At 43.7% G+C, this 20,733-nt stretch overlaps 1 protein-coding gene across 2 annotated transcripts in view; it reads right to left on the minus strand.

Annotated features, from left to right (window-relative positions):
- Positions 1-8,627: 8,627 nt before the first annotated feature.
- TRMT6 (tRNA methyltransferase 6 non-catalytic subunit) overlaps positions 8,628-20,733 on the minus strand; it is a 173,979-nt gene continuing 161,873 nt past the window's right edge. For both annotated transcript variants that reach the window (XM_086927683.1, XM_086927684.1), the window contains exon 11: positions 8,628-9,072. In XM_086927683.1, the coding sequence (XP_086783809.1) occupies positions 8,905-9,072 (168 nt within the window). In that variant the 3' untranslated portion in view covers positions 8,628-8,904. The remainder of the gene's footprint in view (positions 9,073-20,733) is intronic.

The following is a 20,733-nucleotide window of genomic DNA, read 5'->3' on the forward strand; positions in this document are numbered from 1 at the left end:
TCTCTCCTGCGCTGGGCCCATGTCGCCCGCCACCTGCTGCTGCTGCTTTGGCTTGTCCCTTAACCTCCCCATCGCCAGCTGCTGCAGCGTTGGCATTAATTTGCAGGATCGGTGTGCCAGTCTGTGAAGGAGGGGACTTCCCACAAGACCCGGTTTCGCCGCCTCCATCGCCGGAGGGGATCCACTCAGGGAAAGTCGCCTCTGCCAGTCGGTCAGCTCCGGTTGATCGCTGCAGGTACTTGCTTCCAGGCCAGCACAGTTGTCGTTATCCTGCGCTCCCCCACCGTTGTTCAGCACCACTTTGTATGGACTTCTGCAAGCGCAACCCGCACCTGCCTCCGGGTCCGTACCTGGCGCTGTGCCAAGAGGTCCCCCCCACTAGCTGACAGCTCAGTCCTGGAGCAGGGGAGTGTGGTGGTCCCTTGCAGCTCTGAGGTTGTGTGGCGTGTGGGTCAGCGCTGGCCAAAACTGTTCACATGGCGCTGCACGGGGTGCATCCAGATGAAGTGGACAACTACTGCTCCATTTATACCGTAGTCTATTGGCTCCTCTGCCCCTCAGCTGGCTCTGGTACACAATGACCCCTGCACGTGGGTTCGGTCAGGTGCTGCAGTGGTTGCCTGGGTCATGGTGCCGCTTCGTCGCCATTTTCTGCGGGGGTATGGGTGAGGGAGGGGGCGCCCCCTCGAGTGAATTTCGGCTCTGCGCTCGGGCCAAGATGTGGGGTGACAACTGAGGGCCCCCTTCCAACCGCCGGCGTCCCCTTTAGTTGATATGCTATTTGCTGTCTGTTTGGATGAGGAGCGGGCAGTGCAAGTCAGGATGTCCCGCTGGCCGCCATTTTAGGGTCAGGCGGGGATGTAATCACCAGGGGGTGCAGTGCTTCACAAAGGGGGTCACTCACCTTCAGAGTGCCTGCGCACTGTTCAGGACCCCATCAGCAGTCCGCCGCGTGCCCATCGTGGTGTCTCAGGGCCGTGGAACCCGCCTCTTCAGTCTCCGGTGGGTCAGGGATGCAGCGCCATTTTGCGGGAATCGCCCCTCTCAGGATGTTAGGTTGTGGGCGACAGTAGGCTATGGGTGTCTGCCGGGTGTCCCAGGTAAGGCGCATCGCTTGAGTTGAGTAGACTACGTGACTCAGAGGGCCGCCGCAGGTCGTGCCCAGCCGTCCAGCCCCCCTTGGGCCTCTGGTCCACCTCGGCTCGATTTCTCTTGTTGCCCAGCGGGGTCTCTCCCCGCGCCGCCTGCCTCAGAGACTTGCACCCCCTCGCACTAGTCCCGCATTCCCTTTACCTGAAGCGCCGGGTACTGGTCAGCTTTGCCCCTCTCGTTGTGGATTCCGTCTCGTCTCCAAGACCTCAGAGGCGGCCAGGCCGCGACTAGGCCGTGGATGCTTTTCGCGCCTCTGGGGACTCCGTCGCCGTGCCGCTGCTCAGTCCCGGCCCCCGCCGCCTCTGCTCCCGGACACAGCGGCCTCCTTGCGTTCCAGCACACTAGCCCTGCTCGGTCCCGACTTCGTGGGAGCACCTCTGCAGGATAATTCAGGATAATTAAAGGTCCCGTGATCGGAGCCTTACCGAGACACGTCCGCCATGTTAGGCTGCTGGCCACACCCCCATGGGGTGATTTGTTTCATGATGGCACATTTCGCTATTCAGACCATTTCTTTCATGATGCCCGGCCCTCACCTCTAGACCATTTCCTGTATGTTAGACTGCAACAAGGTATATGGCCAGTTCTTCCTGATTTCCCGCAGGTCTAGCACCACTACACCTAGTACTTGGATCCACGCAGGCACCGTGCGGATACCTCTACCACGGCACGTGCGCACTAGACTGCAGAACTCAGTGAGGAAGTCACTGACTAACAATGGGCATACTGCTGTCTTCAAACCCCTCAGATCTCTGCCAGTTGTAGACTCAGTCATACACTACAAATTTTTACATTGCCTCTATTACACCCCGGCGTTTCAACTATCTGACAATGATCGCTGTGAACGATGTGGGAGGCCAGAGGCTGGATTTCTTCATTTAGCGTGGGAATGTCCAAGGGTACAAGACTACTGGGAGCAGGTTCATGTGGCATTGGAGAAAATGTTGGGCAGCACGTTAGAGGGACCTGCGGGTGGCACTCTTGAGTTACACTGCACAGATACCCCAGTCACATCGCAATTCCTGGCGGTGTCCCTTCTATTAGCAAAGCGCAGAGTGGCATGTCATTGGGGCAGAGAGAGGGCACCGAAATTCAGGGCCTGGCTGGGCAACTTGCTTTACTGTCAGGAGCAAACCACCATTTATGCGGAGACACTTCCACTGGCTTCTAGACCTGGGGATATCTGGGGCCCACTGCAGAGCTATCTTCTCTCACAGGATGCAGACAGGTCGGACACTGCCCCTCTAGAAATTGCGGTTTAACTGTGGCGTATAGACAGCCCTTGTGAACAACACCTCCCCTCCCCCTGACATAGATGAATGGCACTTCCTCAATGTAGTAACTTTGTGCACAGACTTTCTCTACCTCGCTATTGTTGCTACATTATCTTCAGTGATGTGTCTTGCTATATTTTGTATGGGGCTGAGCTCTATGTCTCCGGAACTGTGTACATGATACTCCTGGATCTGCTTTGCCCACGTTGTTGCATGATATGTGAACACCTGATATTACAATATGTGAACAAAGATCTGTCCGCTTATTATGTCGTATATTGCTGCCGCTTGGTATTAGATGAGAATGCACTATGTATTGAAGTCTGTAACATTTACGATACTTGGACGCAAGTCCTCAGTGTCTTGTTTTTTCTTTCTTTCTTTTACTGTCATTGTAATGCTCATTGCCGGAGATGAAAATACAAAAATAAAGTTTATAAAAAAAAAAGTCCATAAAGGCTAGTTGGACACAGTCTTTGTGCCTTTGTGTATGTTTGGACTATTAGAAATGTAGGGACTGCTCTACTGTTCCCAGGCCTGTGCAAAACCCGAATTGGCAGTCAGAGGGCATTTGGGTCTCCGATACCCACAGTTCTAGCTTAGACAAGATGACCCTGCCCAGGATGTTTACTGTGCCATCGAACAGGGAAAGGTGGTGGTAGCAATGAGGTTGGCTCGGCTCCTTTTTAAAGATTGGGACAATAATAGCTTCCTGCCAGGTCTTAACTAGAGGTCCCACTATTCTGTATCATACATTATTTAATAACCCAATTGTGGAAGGTATTTATAAAGGTCTATTGGAATTCTATCAGGACCAGGAGTTTTCTCTGAGGGTCTGCTTTCTATGGCCAAAACAACATCTGCTACCTCAATTGAGTTTCTCAGAGCCTGGGCTGCATTCATGTCAGAGGGGACTTCAGAATCAGAGACCGAGTTAGCGAGCTATGGGTTATGGACAATTTAAAAAAAATGTTTTAAACGGTTCACCTAGTCCTTAGCTGGTACAGCAGTCTCTAGTTTAGGCGTTTCACCCCCAGCAAAGAAGTGGAGTTCACAATCTGCCAGAAAGCTTCGGGAACTTTTATTGTACATGCAGTTTTAAGAACTTCCAAGGTCTTCTCCTTCAGATTGATGTTCCTTTTTGTAATTGTTTCTTTACAGCATTTCCTGGCCTTTGCTACTATCGCCTTATTCCTCTAGTGTTTGCTTAGAGCATGTTTTAAAGATCTATTGGCATAAGAGCAAGCACTGTTAAACCATTTAGGGATATCAGATGTTTTCCTATCACTTTTTGTCAGTTTGGCTGCCATGTATCTGTTTAGAAAAGTAAAAGCCTATATAACCTCGTCTGGGTTAGGATTATCTTGCAGAGGTATTCAAACTGTAGGGCGCCCCCCTCTCCGGGGGGAGTACATAGCTGCTTTCCCATGGAGGGGGTGGGGGGCGCAAATATCTCAGTAAACAGTAGTAAATTAAGATGGCCTGTGAGTGCGTTTACATGAAGATCTGCCATTGTTTAGACCATCGGTTTCACTCTCAGGCATAGGCACCACAAGGTTTCCATTAACAATTCAGGGATTGCTGCTTTCACACAAAAAAAGTACAGGAAATATGACAACTGTGATCGGGAACACTGTAGTTGCAAGGTCAAAGATGTACCTAAAAGAACTAATTGTTCTATACATTTTAAATGAAAACTAAATGCAAAAAAAACTAATTAGTTGGAAGGGTTCTCTTTTAGGTTATGAAACGTCAATTGGTTAACGCAATCACTGCCGATGTCCGTCTGCGAGACCAGAAAGCCACAGATTGGAATCCCGATCCACGCAGTTCAGAATAGTGACTTGTGTTTTTATAGTGCTTTGAGGTCCCAGCCTGTAACAATATGAATCATGGATATGTTTGTCATTATATAAAAATGGTATTACACACAGTATGACAGACTGCAACAAAATGATATCATGTTTTAGGTAAAACAGGCGCTTTCTAAAAAATACTTGCCAGTTAAACGCAGCCAGACAGTATCTGGCGCAAACATTTTTATAAATCCATATAAAAGACACTTTACAAAACTTGGCACCTTTATAATACCTCTCAAAAATAATAAAACTGTCACCATGAATCTTCAAATGACTCCAAAAATTAAATCCAATGTTTGCTCCCTGCCAGCCTTTACATTTGGTGAGTTAGCAAATGCACACATTCACATTCCTTTTAGGTAAGTGATGGGCCCAGTGATGGTGTTGTGGGACTATTATATATTTTTTTATAAACAAAGGGACAAAGACTGCTTCCTTAGAGAGGTGTCCTGAGGATGGTGGAAGGATATTGAGGCTCATATTTTTTAATTGACCATCACCACCATTAGTGCAGCAGTTTCAGAGGCGCTGGTGTGGTGGTGTAAAGGTGCACTACACCCCAAATACAGAAAAAAATGGGCTGAGGAGCCTTATTCCTTGCTGGAATTGGGGGAGGGGGGGGGAGGTTGTTCTAGCTGTGCTCCTAACAGTTCCCAAGGGACAGAGGGGCTGCGATGTGGGAACTTCCCGGGTTGAGATGTGGGAACTTCCCATTTTTTTAGCGCAAAGGGGCAGACTCACTGCCTGTTTTGACCTCAGGCCTAGGAGCGATGCCTTAGTGGAGTGGGCAGTGAAATACATACCAATGGTACTGCACGTGCAGTGGAACTGAGGTTGCTATGGGCCTCGGACCAATGGCCAAACAGAGGGCACAATTAAAGCAGAGGAAACACCTTAGCTTAGGCCTCAGGTCACCTTGATCCTTCCCTTGTCCTTCCAAAGGGGCCATTCTATTCATAAGCTTCTCCTGAGCTAAATAAATACTGTCAATCTTTCCCTCCAGAAGAGCTAACTTTGCCATTACCATGGAGCGGGATTGAGCTATGATCTCGAGTTGGGTCCTGAGATGATCCAGTCTGTCCAAATAGTTTGTGGCAAGTTGTTTCATTCACAATCACCAGATCTTCTGGATGTAATTTTTTCACGCATTATTCTTTACACTGGGACCTTGTTTTCACAGGGGGTGGGAATACTATTCCGGTTGAGTGGGTTTGGCAGATACAGCTTTAATCGTCTCTTCTCACAAGGGGGAGCTATCCAACTGAGATATAGCTTCAAGCATAGACAGGGCTTGCAAGTCTTTGACAAAGCTCTGATTGAAGGAGGTGGAGGGAGAGGGTAGTTACAAACTATTTAGATCCTCAGGCGGAGTCTGACTGGTAAACTGCTAATGCATGGGTTCAGTCAAGTCCACAATACTGATCTTCAATCTAGAAAGTGCAAATTTTTTTCATAGCTGAAGCCATCCTTGCTTCCACACTGTCAATCTCAGTTTCAATGGCACCCATAACAGACGACAGGTAACTTTTAATGAAGTTTAACGGGTCTGCTCTCTTTTTCGTGCCTGTAGATTGGTGGTTTCCCTTCAGTTTTCCCATCCTTAAAGTACATAAAACAGAGTTGATTACACAAAGGTTACCTGTGTGTTACTTTAGTAAGGCTGTTTGATGCGTTTCCTTCTGTGCTTCTTCCAATTTCTAAGTCACTCCACTGCAGGTTTAAAGAGCCAGAGCCAAGAGATCGGGCCGGGCCTCACCGGCCACTGACTGGCACTAACCCGCACTGCAGGGTCTGCCTTATGCACCTCCTGGTGGAGAAAGAGCATCAGCAGCCCTCCTCGCCACAGTTACTGCTGGGGCTTGTGATCTCAGCTCCCTGCTGCAGGTAAGACTCTCCCACACTGTGGGGTCGTGAAGTCTGCCTTATCCACCTCCTGGCACAGAAAGAGCATAGGCGGCCCTCCTCGCTGAAGTTAGTGCTGGGGCTTGTGGTCTCTCAGCCCCCTGCCGATGGTAAGAGTCTCCCCAAAGCAGTACTGACCCAGCTCCTTATGGGAACGCTCCACCCTGAACATCTTGGTAGTTCAGGCTGGATTGCTCTTATTTGAGTTGGACCATAGTTGACATATTTCAGGTTCTCATCTGAGGTTATATAAAGGACAAAAAAAACAATAGACTGGGCAAGAGTAATTAACAGTGACTAATTCTAGCAATCCATTGATCACTTTTTGGTATTTTTCACAGTGACACTCTAAACGCAACGGGTATGCCCAGATGTGGGTTCCGTTCTCGCTGTGCCACTTGAACCAGGCTGTACCCGACTAGGCCAAATCCGGCCCTGGGTTGTGTTTGGGTTCAGAAAGTACCTGGTTTGGCAGTTTGAGCAGTCTGTTTTTGGAGCAGGACCTAGGGTGATTTCCATGTGTCCAGATAATCTGAGCTGGCCTAGTAGGCCCCCGAAAAAAATAAGGACTGATATTCAGCCCGAGTAATTACATGTGGCTGAGATTAATTAAAGCATTCCATCCATTACTATTTTTGTTTTTTCTAAATTTTCGCCACTATAAATCCTAGCAACTTTCCGCTTTTTCTCTATTGGAATGCGAAGCAGCTTGCAAGCCTACAGCCCATATCCAGTTTGCATCTGTGAGGTGAAAGAAGATTTGATGGCGTCATCCAACTGTTCAATAATCGTAGTTCCAGAATACATGTGAATTCCTTTTTGGGACTTTACTTTTGAACCATGAAGAATCTTACATAAATGACTTTCCATCTTTAAGAATGAGAGACTGGTTCTATAGCTTGTCCCCCGTCCCCCCAATAGAGAAGCTATCCGCTTACAACATTTGATTAGATGTTATTTCGATGTTGGTTTTGGCACTTACTTGTTACCTGTGATGTCTTGCTGTTCTTTTAAATACTGTGCTTTGGACTCCCCTTCCTGTCCTCCACTGGAGTGCTTAGCGAAAACAAAATTGGAGAAAATGTAATTGCTTGTTATTTGACAAGTGCAGTCTGAAAATTTGGGACTACAATGACTCGTTTCTGGATCCCAGTTTGTTTAGTAAGAGTAACTCTAGCCATACTGGTATTTATTTATTGCTACAGCAGATATGATCAGGAGGGATTAAACCCTCGGCTGAGAGTAGCGACTGCCCAGTCAGTATTGCGATGTAAATAACTTTTTTTGTTTATTTAGGATGACATTTTAATGTCTCGGCTTCGTTCTTCATCCTTTGTATCACCACCCTCCATGTACTGGCCAGAGAGCAGAGCCTCAGAATAGTAGATCTGCTGAGTGCCTGGTTTCAGCAAAGTAAGACTTCCTCAGGATTAATGTTGCAGTACATTGCTATGGCAACAACTGGAGGCCTCCACTACTTCTGAATTACAATGCATGTGCTGCTGGATTTGTTTTGTGCAGAACACCTAGCCCTATTAAGAACCTAGCAAAGGCAAAAACAAACGGGGTTCAGAAAACCAACCCATATAGTAGTGAGCTTTAGAAATATTTAGACATGCTCCCAAAAACTTCGCACATTAACAAAAAGAAAACACCCAAGTCTGAAGCTCAGCTTGAAAGACGTTGATTGCTGCAACAGATAAAAACACAGCAAAGGAAGAAGACACGAGCATACAAGAGACACGAACCTCAGTTTAGATTTCCAAATTTCTTTTTGATAACTATCATAGTCCTGTTAAATTGTAGTTTCAGCTTCGAGTACTTTAAAACATACTCCTTGCTCAAACATTTTAAGATGTATCGGGAAACAGAGCAATTTAAAAGTTTAGATCCTACAGTGATTTAATTGAACTAGAACTACACTACAAAATGCGTGTTTCCCTAAATTCATCATTATGCTTAAACTCAACTTACAAGGAATCTTAAAATAAAACAAAAATACCACTGAATAAGCATTATTCTTCATTTTTTTAAACAACATTAGAGGAACATGGCTTTACAATGACAGTTACAGCAGGAAATAAATACCTTCATGCGTTTTTATGTAGAATATTACAAATACAAAATCTAATTTTTACATATGGTATTAAAAACGTCCACTTGAGAAAATTACTGAAAGGAAATCCTCAAGTGGAATGAGGCGTCATTAAACATCTTGGTACTTAGTGAAGTTTTAGTCCTTCCTTGTCCTTTTAGAAAATTGGCCAAATGATAAAAAAAAATCAAATATAAAGTTTCCTACAGTTTTACATAAGGTGCTGGTGAAGTTGACCTAACTTATAATCAACAATCCCAGATGTTTCTGTGTTGTGCAATTTGTATATATATATCTATATATATATATATATATATATATATATATATATATATATATATATATATATATTATATATCTTGCAGTACTTTAATGCCTCTAGATGTAGAAATGAAAAATACAGGTACATTTTGATTTGTCAAATGAAGATCTCAAAATACAGAGTATTGTTCATGTGCATCCCTTTTCCTCTGGTACATGTTTTAATACAGTACGACAGGTTTTTCCTTTGCAACACATGCCACTATGCATAACTGGACCATCTGTAAAAACAAATGCATCTCTGTTGAATTCATTAGGGTTCTCAGGCATTCATGTAAAATAATGTGCCACTGGGTGAACTTCAGAGTTCTTCAAGTTTCAGTTTCTTAGGTGCTGGCTCATCGGTCTTCTGCAGCTCCAAACTCTTTACATCATGTTGAACATCTTCTCGGACCACGGTTATACCAGTGAGAATGTATCCTCCACCGCCACTCATTGTTAGTCTTGGGTGGCTTCGGTTTGGCAACACCTTTGAAAATAATGGAATCAAAAGGACACTTGAAATATTTCTGAACTAAAAAAATAAGACTATTTTAAAAACGTACAGTGCTAAAAAAACAAGCATTGGCTTAGCCAATAGGTCTCGCTTTTGGGACCTTATAAGTATTTAGTTGTGCAGCATAATCTCCTTGGTGCAACAATATCAACCGTTGCATGGCTAAACACTTATAAGGTCCCAAAGGCGAGACCTATTGGCTATGCCAATGCTTGTTTTCTTTTGGGGGGATGTCGTTGCAAGCATCAACATAGGAAAGATGCGGGTGAGACAAGGCAAGCAAGAGTGTGAAGAGATTCAAGGTGATGCACTTATAGATACAAGGCCCTGTGCCAACAGATGCAAACTGCAACATTAACAGATGTATGGCACTGTGCCAACAGATAGAAAGTGCAGCAGCAGATGATAGGTGCAGCGCATACATTTTAAAAGTGGCCCGGAGGCCTTCTCAAGGCATTGTAGAATATAAACATCACCATAAATCACTCAAAGCTCTGACTGCGCACATTTTATCAATATTGTGCAATCTCAGTTTTATTCACACACCATAAACTGGTGAGTTTTATAGTGAAATACATTTTTGTGAGAAGCAGAGGGAAAAGACTTGCATAGAAAGCTGCAAGGCTGAGTCAGCTATTACTAACTGAAACATGTTACACCTTTCTGGAAGAAGTGCATATAATGCTGAAATGCTGAGCTAACCATCATCAACTGAGCCATACTTTCCCTTCCTGGAAGATGTAGATATACTGCATGTTGAGTTCATTGTCACCATGTAAACACGTTGTACCTCCCCAAAGAAATATCTTGGTCACTGGGTCGAGGGTTTCTTTATGTGTAAATGATCGAATTAACTGAATGACGTGGTCATCTTCATAGAAGAGCGCTGTTCCTCTAACATAGCTCTGTTGCAACTGATCAATGCCCAAGGGTTCAAAGTACAAATAAACTACCAAAAAATAGAACTTTATTTCCGATGTAAATGAATCACCGACCTGCGCAGTTACATATCGATGGGACATATTGCACCCTGCAGCAAGAAAAGCTGTCAAGTATCACAAGTCGATGGGTGAGAAGCTCAGCACTCATGATCCTTGTCTTTATATTGGGGAATTCGGAGTTTTCCATCGGACTGCCACTTTCTTTAACACCTTGGCTGCTATGACTTTTCACCCCCGGTGCTGGATCCTTTGTTTGCCCATTGTTCATGACGAGCTCAGCTCGTCATAAGCACAGCTCCAGTGTGCCTCATGACGAGCTGAGCTCGTCATGAGCAGTGAAGGGGTTAATGACGTGCAAATTGATGAATGTGTCTTGCTCAAGCAACTTTTGGGTAGCCACAGTTTGGGCATGTGCCTTGTGCGTGGGGTGAAATCCCTTGATAGGAGGGTGCGAAGTTGTCAAATATTTAGATCAGCCGAGGGCTCCGTCGTTTCTTCTGCACATTCCAATTAATGTTTCAAATTTGTAATTGGTGCGCTTATAGGGAGCCCCCTTGCCTCAAAAGGGTCACAGATCATGGGTTCAAAGGTCATGTTTTTTAAATGGAAAAAGAGCAGGTACTCTGTGCCAGAGTACCTACCTGCTTGTTTCTGTTAAGTGCCGGTACTCTCCAATTAAATGTATTACATTATTCTTGAAAAGTTTCTCAAAATAAAAAAAATGCTGGTACTCCGTACCGGGAAGGACCAGCCCATTTAACGCACTGGTTTAGATGCCTTTACTTACCTATGCTTTTCCTTAAATAAGTGGGAAAAAGCAAGGCAGCCAGCGGCCTCCTTAGAGAGACATCTTCCAGATGTCCTCTTTTGAACCTCGTGGAAGCGACGCATTGACTTTTCTGAGTGGAACTTGCTCAGTTAAGAAAATGGAAGAACAATATTTGCCTCAAATAAGTCTCCTGACATGGACAGCTGAAGAGCCTGGCGATGCAGAGTCACCGCGTCCTCTGTTCCTAAAATGCATTATCGAAAAAGCGGTTGAAATCGCGTCAGCACCACAGAGACGATGAACATGATTTAGAGTCATTTTTAATTACATTTTCATTTGGTTTGTTTTATTCTAGCCGTTTCTCTGTTTTTTGACGTCTTGTGACAACAGGCAACGAAAAAAAGATGTGAACTATATTTAGCATTTCACGTTTAACACTGACTGCCATTTAAACATAGGTTTCCTGCTCGTTCCTTGATCACTGGGGTGCTAATCACCCAGAGGGTGCGCCTGCTCAATAGACCGGTTATCACCACATCCTGCTCGCGCGCAATGTTTCCCTGCGTCATATATTTACTTTGAATTGGCCATTAAAAAATCAGAGTTTTTGTGCAGTGACATATCCAGCAAAATTGGAGTAATAGATGAGGAGCTTTAAGCTTCGAGGTGCTTTTTGGAATTGTGACATATTTGTTGGTATGCCGGAACGTATGGAGCCCTCTTCCTGTTGCCGTTGAAATCTTCAATGACCTTCTGATCATTAATATCACAGCCACAGCGACTAGATCAGCCTTTCATCCTTCCAAAATCGATTATATGAGAACCATAACTTTGGCAATAATGTATAACAAGCGGGCGAGTGGCGGGAGGGGGGCCTGCGCCGGATTCCCTTGCAAGAGGGAGCACAAGGCACGATAACATACAGTGCTGCTGCTCGCTCCCGCAAAGGAATCGCCAAACATGCACGCGTTGCCATTAAAGGCAATGGAACGCGTGTCGTTTTTGGCCTCAAAACTAACTCAACGGCTAAAGGTCTTTTTACTAGGCAGCGCATGCGCACTGCTAGGCGAGACCTAATGAGAAGCTGAGCCCAGGGCCCTACCTAGGTAAGGTGTACTCTGGCAAGATGCATCTACAAAATACATGTACTGTATCAAATACACAGCCTATTTAATTGTGTGACCATGTCATTGTGTGGTTTAAAAATCCCATGACAGCGCCAGTACAGTCCCTCAAGAGGTATCTGCAATTTTGCCAGTGGGGTCTCCATCAGCTAACAGATGTTCTGGGATGGAGGAAATAAAGACTGAGGTGGTGAAAATGGTGAGGAAAAAGTTGGGAGACGAACAGGTCAGTTATGGTTAATGACATAAAATGCACCACCCGCCATGTTCTATTGACAGTTTTTTTTCCCATACCATTTTCATATTGATGTTTTTGGAAGGATGAGCGTCATGTTAATCTCAGTGGTTTTGCTCATTTGAGCCAGAACCAGGACTCCGTTTAGAACGTTTTTTTCCAGGAAATGTTATGGCTGTTTTCAGGATCTACTTTATTTTTATCCTCTCTTGTGGCCAGACCCAGAACAGACTACAGATAGCCAACCCCAGCTGTGCTTGGCTCACAGGCCTTGCAGCCAACCCACTGCGGGCAGCCAATCCCCCACTATATTTTGTGTGTGTATTTTTTCCATGGAACTTATTGCAAACTTTTTTTTTCAGTGAATCTTTTTCCTTTTGTTCATCTCAACATTGACTTTTTAAAAGTTTTTTTGTCAACGGTTGTTGTAAAAACTATATTTAAACCTTTTTTGAAGCCACATATTAAGTTGCAATCATTTTATTGTTGTATATGTAAGTGTAATCACGAATATGGAGATCACTCCAGTTTCCCTCTCCATAGCAAAATAAATTTTTGCATTTCCTGCAGTATGTGGTAAACATGGTCAGCCTTGTTTCCGACTCCACCTCATTTGACTGAGGAGCTTTAGCTGGAAAACGCGCTTCTTCTTGCTCCTCACTCTGGAGCTCCATCTCTGCAAGAGAATATGTGTTTGCATGTAAAGGACATAGGTGCTTGATTGTGTCAGTAGTCACAAACAAGTACACACCCGGGTGTACTCTCTGCACCACTTGGCCCCATAATGTGCTTGTCACCTTACATGCATTTACTATCTTTTATAACTTTCCGGGGGGGGGGGGGGGGGGGGGGGTGGAATTTCCAGGAACGTGACTCTCTGGTTGCGTTTTCAGAGGCTTTAAAGGTTGTTGATAGTCAACAAAATATTCTCCTTCCTTCGCAAATGGTGGAGGTTGTTTTCTCTGCATGTTGACTTGGACATCGTCCTTCTGGATGAAGAAGAGATGAATGAGCTGAAAATGTTCTGCTCTGAACAGAGTGGAACTCAAATGATGGGCTCCTTTTTTGCTATAGGCAATGGACTAGCTTTTGATAATGTGTAGTGTGTAACGAATCAGATGCCTCTTCTTTCTTTTGCTGTTCAAGGATTCCTGAATCCACCAATAATGATTAGGCTACTTGCCCTGTAAGCATCTGTTCTTGGCATGCAGGGCTATAGATTCACATGCATTGCATAAGTCTGCCATCTACTGTTGGGTTTGGATGATTACAAATTGTTTTTGTTCCAAGAAATTTTCTTCAAGTCGGATGGATGGTCATCGATGCCATCTTCAGACTGTGAGAATGTAAGAATGCTGTGTAAGTAAGCATTGAGATGTCCATGCGTTAATATGAAATAAAGTGTATAAACTGCATCCTACACAAGACGTTTTTGGGGAGGAGGGTTTTTACATGTGAATCTACAGCACTACATGCCAAGAACAGATGCTTACAGGGTAAGTAACATAATATGTTCAAGGCATGTGTGCTGTAGATACACATGATTTGCACAGAGTGTAATGCAGTCCCTCTCCCTAGGCAGTGGTTAGCTTATGGGGGTTGCAGTTGTCAGAAAAAGAGTTTTAAGCATTGCTTGACAAACATTGGCTTGTTGGCATGTGAAGGTGTGTGGAGTAGACCATCTTGCTGCATTGCAAATATCAGCATTAGGAATGTTACCTAAAAAAGAGCAATAGAAGCTCCAATGTTTCTAGTAAAGTGTGCTTTTGGTGGAACAGGAAACAGTTGCTTTGCTTTTGCGTTTAACTATCCATCTTGAAATGCCCGATTTTGAAACTGCTTTTCCTAAATGAGGAGGTGCAAAGGCAACAAGCAATGGTTTAGTTTTTCTAAATGATTTAGTCTTGTCGATGTAATACATTGCTGCCCTTTTTATATCTAAAGTGTGTAATGCCCTTTCGGCAACTGTATCTGGTTGTGTGGGGGAAAAACAGGAAAATCAATGGATTGATTAATATGGAAATCAAAAACTACTTTTGGTAGGAATTGAGGGTTCGTTCTAAGCACTACTCTGTCCCTATAGTTGAAAGAAAGGCTCTTCTAGGTTAACTCCTGAAACTCACCAACTCTTCTAAGATAAGTAATATTGATTTTAAAAAGCAAGTTCCATGAAAGATATTGCAATTGAAAAGAATGTAATGGTTTGAAAGGAAGACCCATTAATCTGGTTAGGACAATGTTTAAGTTCCATGCTGGGTCAGGTGGCAGTCTAGAAGGATTTATTCTTTTAAGTCCTACTATAAAAACTTTTATCGCAGGAAATTTAAACACTGATATGTGTTGTCTATTTTGGAGATCTGCTGCAATAGCTGCAAGATGTAATCTTGTAGAAGCATATGCTATTCCTGCAGTTTGTAAATGCAATAGGTATAAAATAAGTGTTCGTACTTTTGCCTGTAGAGGGTTAACATTTTATTTGTGACAGAACATAACAAAGCTTTTCATTTTGCTGCATAACATTGCCTTATAGTTGGTTTACAAGCCTCTTTAACAATGTTCATACAGTCATTAGGTAAATTTAAGTGGCCAAACTCTAAAACTTCGGGAGCCAAATTGCAAGTTGAATTTCTTTGTGATTGGGATGTCTTGGTGTTCTGTAGATCTGCGTGAGAAGGTCCAGGTGAAGCTTCTCGTGTGAGACTAGATAGTCCCATGAGTTTTGAAAACCATAGTTGTCGAGCCCATGTGGGAGCTATTCGTAACATGGGGAAGAGGGGTTTGTCCGAGTTTCCTGACCACTAACCGAAGTAATGGGAGAGGTGGGAAAGAGTATGCAAATATCCCTGACCAGTTCCTCCAACACACCATTGGCTTTGGATTTATGGTGGTGATATCTGCATGCACAGTGTGGGCATGTCGCGTTTTCTCTTGTTGCAAACAAGTCCATGTCTGGAAACCCCCACCTGTGAAAGTATGGTTGAAGAACATTGGGGTGAATCTTTGTGGATTTGTTGTGATCTGCTCAGAAAGTCTGCAATCTGATTGATTGTCCTTGGGACATGGTATATTGCTAACTTCCATATTTTCTTAACTAAGTTGGATAATTAGAGAGTGTGTCTCACCCCGTCCCCGGTTTGGGTAAATATTACATAGTTATCTTATTAGCTGTTCGAATAAGGACAACTTTGTGCTGTAGGTGAATTAGGAAAGCTTTGATAGCTAGATAAACAGCTTGCAGCTCTAGGTGATTGATATTGAGATTCTTGTGTTTGGAATCCCTATAGTCCCGGAATAGTCAGGTTGTTGAGATGTGCTCCCCATCCTGGTAGGAAAACATCTGTTTGAATTATTTGGGAACTGGGTCTTGAAACGACTGCCCTTGGATAGATTTTGTGGATTCCACCATTGCAGAGAGTGATCCATGAGGCTGTTTACTAACACTACATCATGAAGACGACCCAGTGACTGAGACCATTGTTAAGAGAGACATTGTTGTAGAGGTCTCATTTAGTCTGGCATGTGGGACTACGTAAATACAAGATGCCATAATGTCCAGAAGTCTAAAAATGTTTTCGAAGGAATGAGAGTTCGTATTTGAAATTATTGAAGTAATGTTAGTTTGTTGCACATTCTGTCTGTGTTTGAGGATGCCAACGCTAGATTTGTGTTGAGCAAGGCCCCTAGAAACACTTGAGTAGTAGCTGGCTGTAGATGAGATCTTTGTAGGTTGAACCCTAATTGATGTAGTAAATTAAGGGTCTTTTGAGTGTTTTGTTTGCAAAGTATGAATGTGTTTCCTTTGATTAGCCATTAGTCTAGAAAGGGGAAGACATGGATGTTTTCTCTGCTCAGATGTGCTGCCACAACATCTAAATATTTTATGAATACCCTTGGTGCCATGGAGATCCTAAAGGGAAGAACTTTGAACTGATAATGTTTTCCCTGAAATAGAAATGTGAAGTATCTTCTGTGTGCAGGATGAACTGGTATAAAGAAATAGGCGTCCTTTAGATCTAAGGTTGTCATGAAGTCTCCTTTTTATAGTAAAAGGATGTTCTCTTGAAAAGTGACCATGTGGAAATGTTCTGATATCACATATTGATTTAGTGGTATGAGATCCAGGGCCGGACTTGGTGTAGCGGGTACCAGGCATCCATCTTTTTTATAAGTAAGGAAGTATAGTGAATATACCCGTTTTGTGAAATTGAGGTGGAACTGGTTCTATTGCTCCTTTTTGCAACAGAGCTGTTATTTCTTTTTGCAGAAGGATTTGATGTTGCATGGATAGTTTGTGTTTGCGAGGAGGACTATTTGGAGGAGTTGTTATAAGCTTGAGACAATAACCATGTTGGATAATGTCTAAGACCCTTAGTAGATTGTAATTGAATTCCAATTTTTGAGAAATTGTTGAAGACGACCCCAAAAGGTGTTTGGTGTTGTGGAGGTAAGGAAAAAGGAGTCATTGTTTAGTATTTGAGGAATGGGTATTGCTTTCTCTGCCTCTTTCTTTAACATTATTACCTCTGTAGAAGGTTTTTATTGTTTAGGTCTGTCCCAGACATTTATATTGTGAAACAGAGGTATCTGTACAATCTGCCCTTGCCCCTTGTTTGTAATTGGGCCTACGAAAGGAAAATCTGTAGATGTTAGTTTGTAGAAATCCCATTGATTTTGCTGCCTTAGTGTCCTTTTTCATTTTTTCAAGGGCTATGTCAACTTGAAGGCCGAAAAGAGGTTCTCATCAAATGCGAGATTTAATATGGTTTGTTGTACTTCAGGTTTGAAACCCGATACTTTTAACCAAGCATGTCTTCTTATTAATACACTGGTATTTATACTTCTAGCAGCAGTGTCAACTACATCTAGTGCACACTTAATGGAATTTGTTGGTGATAAGTTTGCCTTCATAGACAATCTCTTGACCTTTTTTTCTGTGCTCCTCTGGGAGGTGGGCCCTGTCATATCTTGCTAGTAACGCTTGACTATTCGCCAATGATTAGCTACTTGTGCCACAACTCTTACTAGAGGCATCCGTAAGTTTGGGCTCCTTTTCTGGGGTGGGGGTGGGGGGGATGTGCTTCTCCAGTTGTTTGGGAGTTAGCTCTTTTCCTAGCATTGGATACCACTAAAGAGTCCAGGGTTAATTGACCTCTAATAAAAAAGTTATCTAATGGTGGTGGTGGTAAGTATTTCTTATCAATGCGAGGAGTAACTATTCTTGCTTTGCTAGGCTGTTTAAAAATGTCATCTGCATGAAGTGTCATACCCTTCTGCCCCCCCCCCCCGTTGTAAAGTAGACAACGTCTCGAAGAGGAAAACCCTCTATTGAATCCTTATATAAAGGTACCTGATAAAAAGTGACTGCCCTAGCTAGGAGATCTGATAAGCTGAAGCATCATCAGGTGGTGATGGACGACTGAGATAGAAATCAGGATCAGTGTCAATAGGAAGGTCAATATTATAATCCTGCCAAGGATCCCCTGGTTCTGTGTCATCTTGGAAGTTCTGATTATCCTCTACAATTGATTGAGGAGACATGTTACCTGATTCAGATAATTGTAGTAGGTGGTGGAGGTGTTGATTGTGGTACAGGTGAAGTAGGAATAGGAATGTGCAATGTACTAGTTGCAGCATCCTTTCTCTTCTTTAGGGGTTGAACAGGAATGTCCAAAGCCTCCCCAGAATGTAACTGCTTTTTAGGAGTATGTTGCTTTGGCGGATGTACCATCATTTTCTTTTTGCCGAGGCTGAATTCGAAGTTTATTCCATTTCGGATCAAGCTTTTGATGAAATTGCTTGAGGCTAGGCTCTGGAGGAGATTTCGGACCAAAAACAAAGCATTTTGGGAACTCTGCCTTTGATGGAGGAAAATTTGATTCCAAAATTCAAAGTCTTTTTTTCGGTGACAAGACAGAAGAGTGAGGTGTTTAGGTCATAGATGGAAAGGATATCAAGGCACCTACTTTAGGCCGAATCTTTGGAGCTGAGTCGGAGGGAGGGGCTTCTGAACCAGGTTTTCAGTGGGTGCCATGACCGGTGTGCAGTGGCGGCCCGTGAGTGTTTTTATCAGTGAAAGCTGAGGATTTGGTTTTCGGAGCGGTTGTTGAAGTACTCAAGGTGCGTTGTTTCTGTGCTTGCTGAATTGTGGCAGAGTCCTCTCCTGATTGAGACTCAGACTTATGTATGGAAAGTGATTCCACCTGTGCTGCTGAAGCCTCTTCTTCGGTCGACAAGATAAGAAAGATGTCAGGGACATCGGCTATTTGCTTGCACTGCATTTCTTGTTGTCTAGCTAGCACTTTATTCTCTAAGGGTCTTTTTAGACCGAAAAGATTCCTCACAGGTGTCTTCTCAATGTTTGGGCAAGAGACATAAGTTGCAAATGGGATGTTGCTCTGTGTGAGGGTATTTGGAGTTGCACTTCAGGGAGAAATGGAATGGAGTGCATTCCATTAGCACGCTATTCTCAAGCTTGTTGGAAATGAGAGTGTAACATGGTCGGGTGTGGCCAGTAGGGAAAAGAGAACAAGTCAAAACCTGCTATGCAAGTGTAAATATGATAGGTAATATGATACCGATTGAGACAAAACCATCAAGAGATATAAAGGACTGAAGGAGACTCAAATTGGAGAGCGAAATACTACATCCAAACCCCTTGGCAGAAAAAAACGATCTGAAGATGCCGTCTATGACCATGCGCAGTATTCTCAAGAGGAGGAGTCACACAGCCTCGTGACTTGAAGGAAACTTCTTGGAACAAAAACAACTTGTAATCATCCGAGCCCAACACTAGATGGCGGACTTAAGCAAAGAATGTATCTACAGCAAACATGCATCGAACACACAGTTCTTGAGGACTGAGTCTTATTCCAGATTTGCAGCTCTCATGCGACTGCAAGTGGGACTACAGTTACAATTACAAGTACCTGGTAATTTAAATAAAGTTATGTTTGGTATGAAAACGAATTTAAATATTGTTTGTAAATCCGAATTATACAAGTTTCTCTAAAAAGTAATTTATGTTACATTTCAATTTTCAGCATTCTAGGTAAAAAAAAAAAAAAAAGAACTCATTGAAATACATGTGCACTTTGTGTGACAAAAAGCTGAACAGTGATAACAGAAGAAAATACAGCTTTGTAAGATCTTCAATGCACAATCCCTTAAAGCCTGGAATGGACAGCAGTTCAATAGTAAGAAAAGAAAATCAGACGCAGAAAATAAAAGACATGTTCAGTGTTCATCCTTCCTGGAAAGAAGTCAGCTGAGTGTCCTGCAGGAGGAGCAAGAAGAGACTAATCCCTGGTTTGCAACAGAGGCATGCCGATTGGCTAACCCCTGCCGTGCATGGTCTTGGCTGTGTAGAGTAGGGGTGGGCGGAATTTGCAAAAATTTCGCGAAACAGCAAAAAATCTCTGCGAACATGCGGAATTTTGCGTGCTCGCGGAGATTTTGGGGGCGGGGCTTCTTTGCGAGTTCACATGCCTCTCTTGTGTTTATAAAAGTTCAGAGACTGATCAGAGCAGCAGATGAGGAGAAAGAAGCTCCTGGTCACAGGAACGGCACGGGGATTGCGCTCGTGAAAGTCAAGGATGCAAATGCCTTCATCAAGCATCACAGCTAATTTTCGAGGGTAGATATGGGGAGAAAGCACACCTGCCCAGCCTGGCCAAAACTCACGATTTTTTGGTCTGATTAAGGAGTTACTGCATTTGAGCTTAAACTCGGGCACCTGCTTTATTTATATCTGTAAGTGCTTCCTGTTCAGGTTTAATTTTTGTGACCAGGGCATCATGCCAGTATGGATCCTGCCCTGCATTTATCCAAGAATACGCCACCGTTTTGTGCGATACCTCTACTCAACTGGAGTACTTTCTACTGGTTAATCAGTAAGTGCTACCTCGTTGGGTAAATGTATAGTGCTTTTCCTACACTACAGCTGCGTAAAGGGCCAGAAGAGTTCTCTCCAGTGACAATGTGTGCGTAACTTTGCCATCGCGCCGAAGGGCTCCAGGGTCCCTTGAGTGAGCTGTCCATCATAGTGGATAAAGGGCAGGAAGACGGTGCATACCGCTAGTGTGTGTGGCGGGGCCAAACGGGCGGGGCTTCTATGCGAGTTCACATGCCTCTTGTGTTTATAAAAGGTCAGAGACCGATCAGAGCAGCAGATGAGGAGAAAGAAGCTCCTGGTCACAGGAACTGCACGGGGATTGCGCTCGTGAAAGTCAAGGAGGCAAATGCCTCCATCAAGAATCACAGCTAATTTTCGAGGGTAGATATGGGGAGAAAGCACACCTGCCCAGCCTCGACAAAGCTCACAATTTTTTTGGGCTGATTAATGAGTTACTGAATTTGAGCTTAAACTTACTGTTCAGGTTTAATTTTTGTGACAGGAGCACTGTGCCAGAAAGAATCCTGCCCTGCATATTTATCCACTAAGATGCCACCGTTTGTGCAATACAATTCAGTTCCGCCGCGGATCGCGGAAGTTTAGACATTTTCGTGTTCCGCGCGGAACACGAAAATGCCGAAATTTCGCAAGTTCCGACAGTTTTGTGAATGGAA

Source organism: Lissotriton vulgaris, chromosome 6 (assembly GCF_964263255.1).
Source record: "Lissotriton vulgaris chromosome 6, aLisVul1.2, whole genome shotgun sequence".
Taxonomy (NCBI): Eukaryota; Metazoa; Chordata; class Amphibia; order Caudata; family Salamandridae; genus Lissotriton; species Lissotriton vulgaris.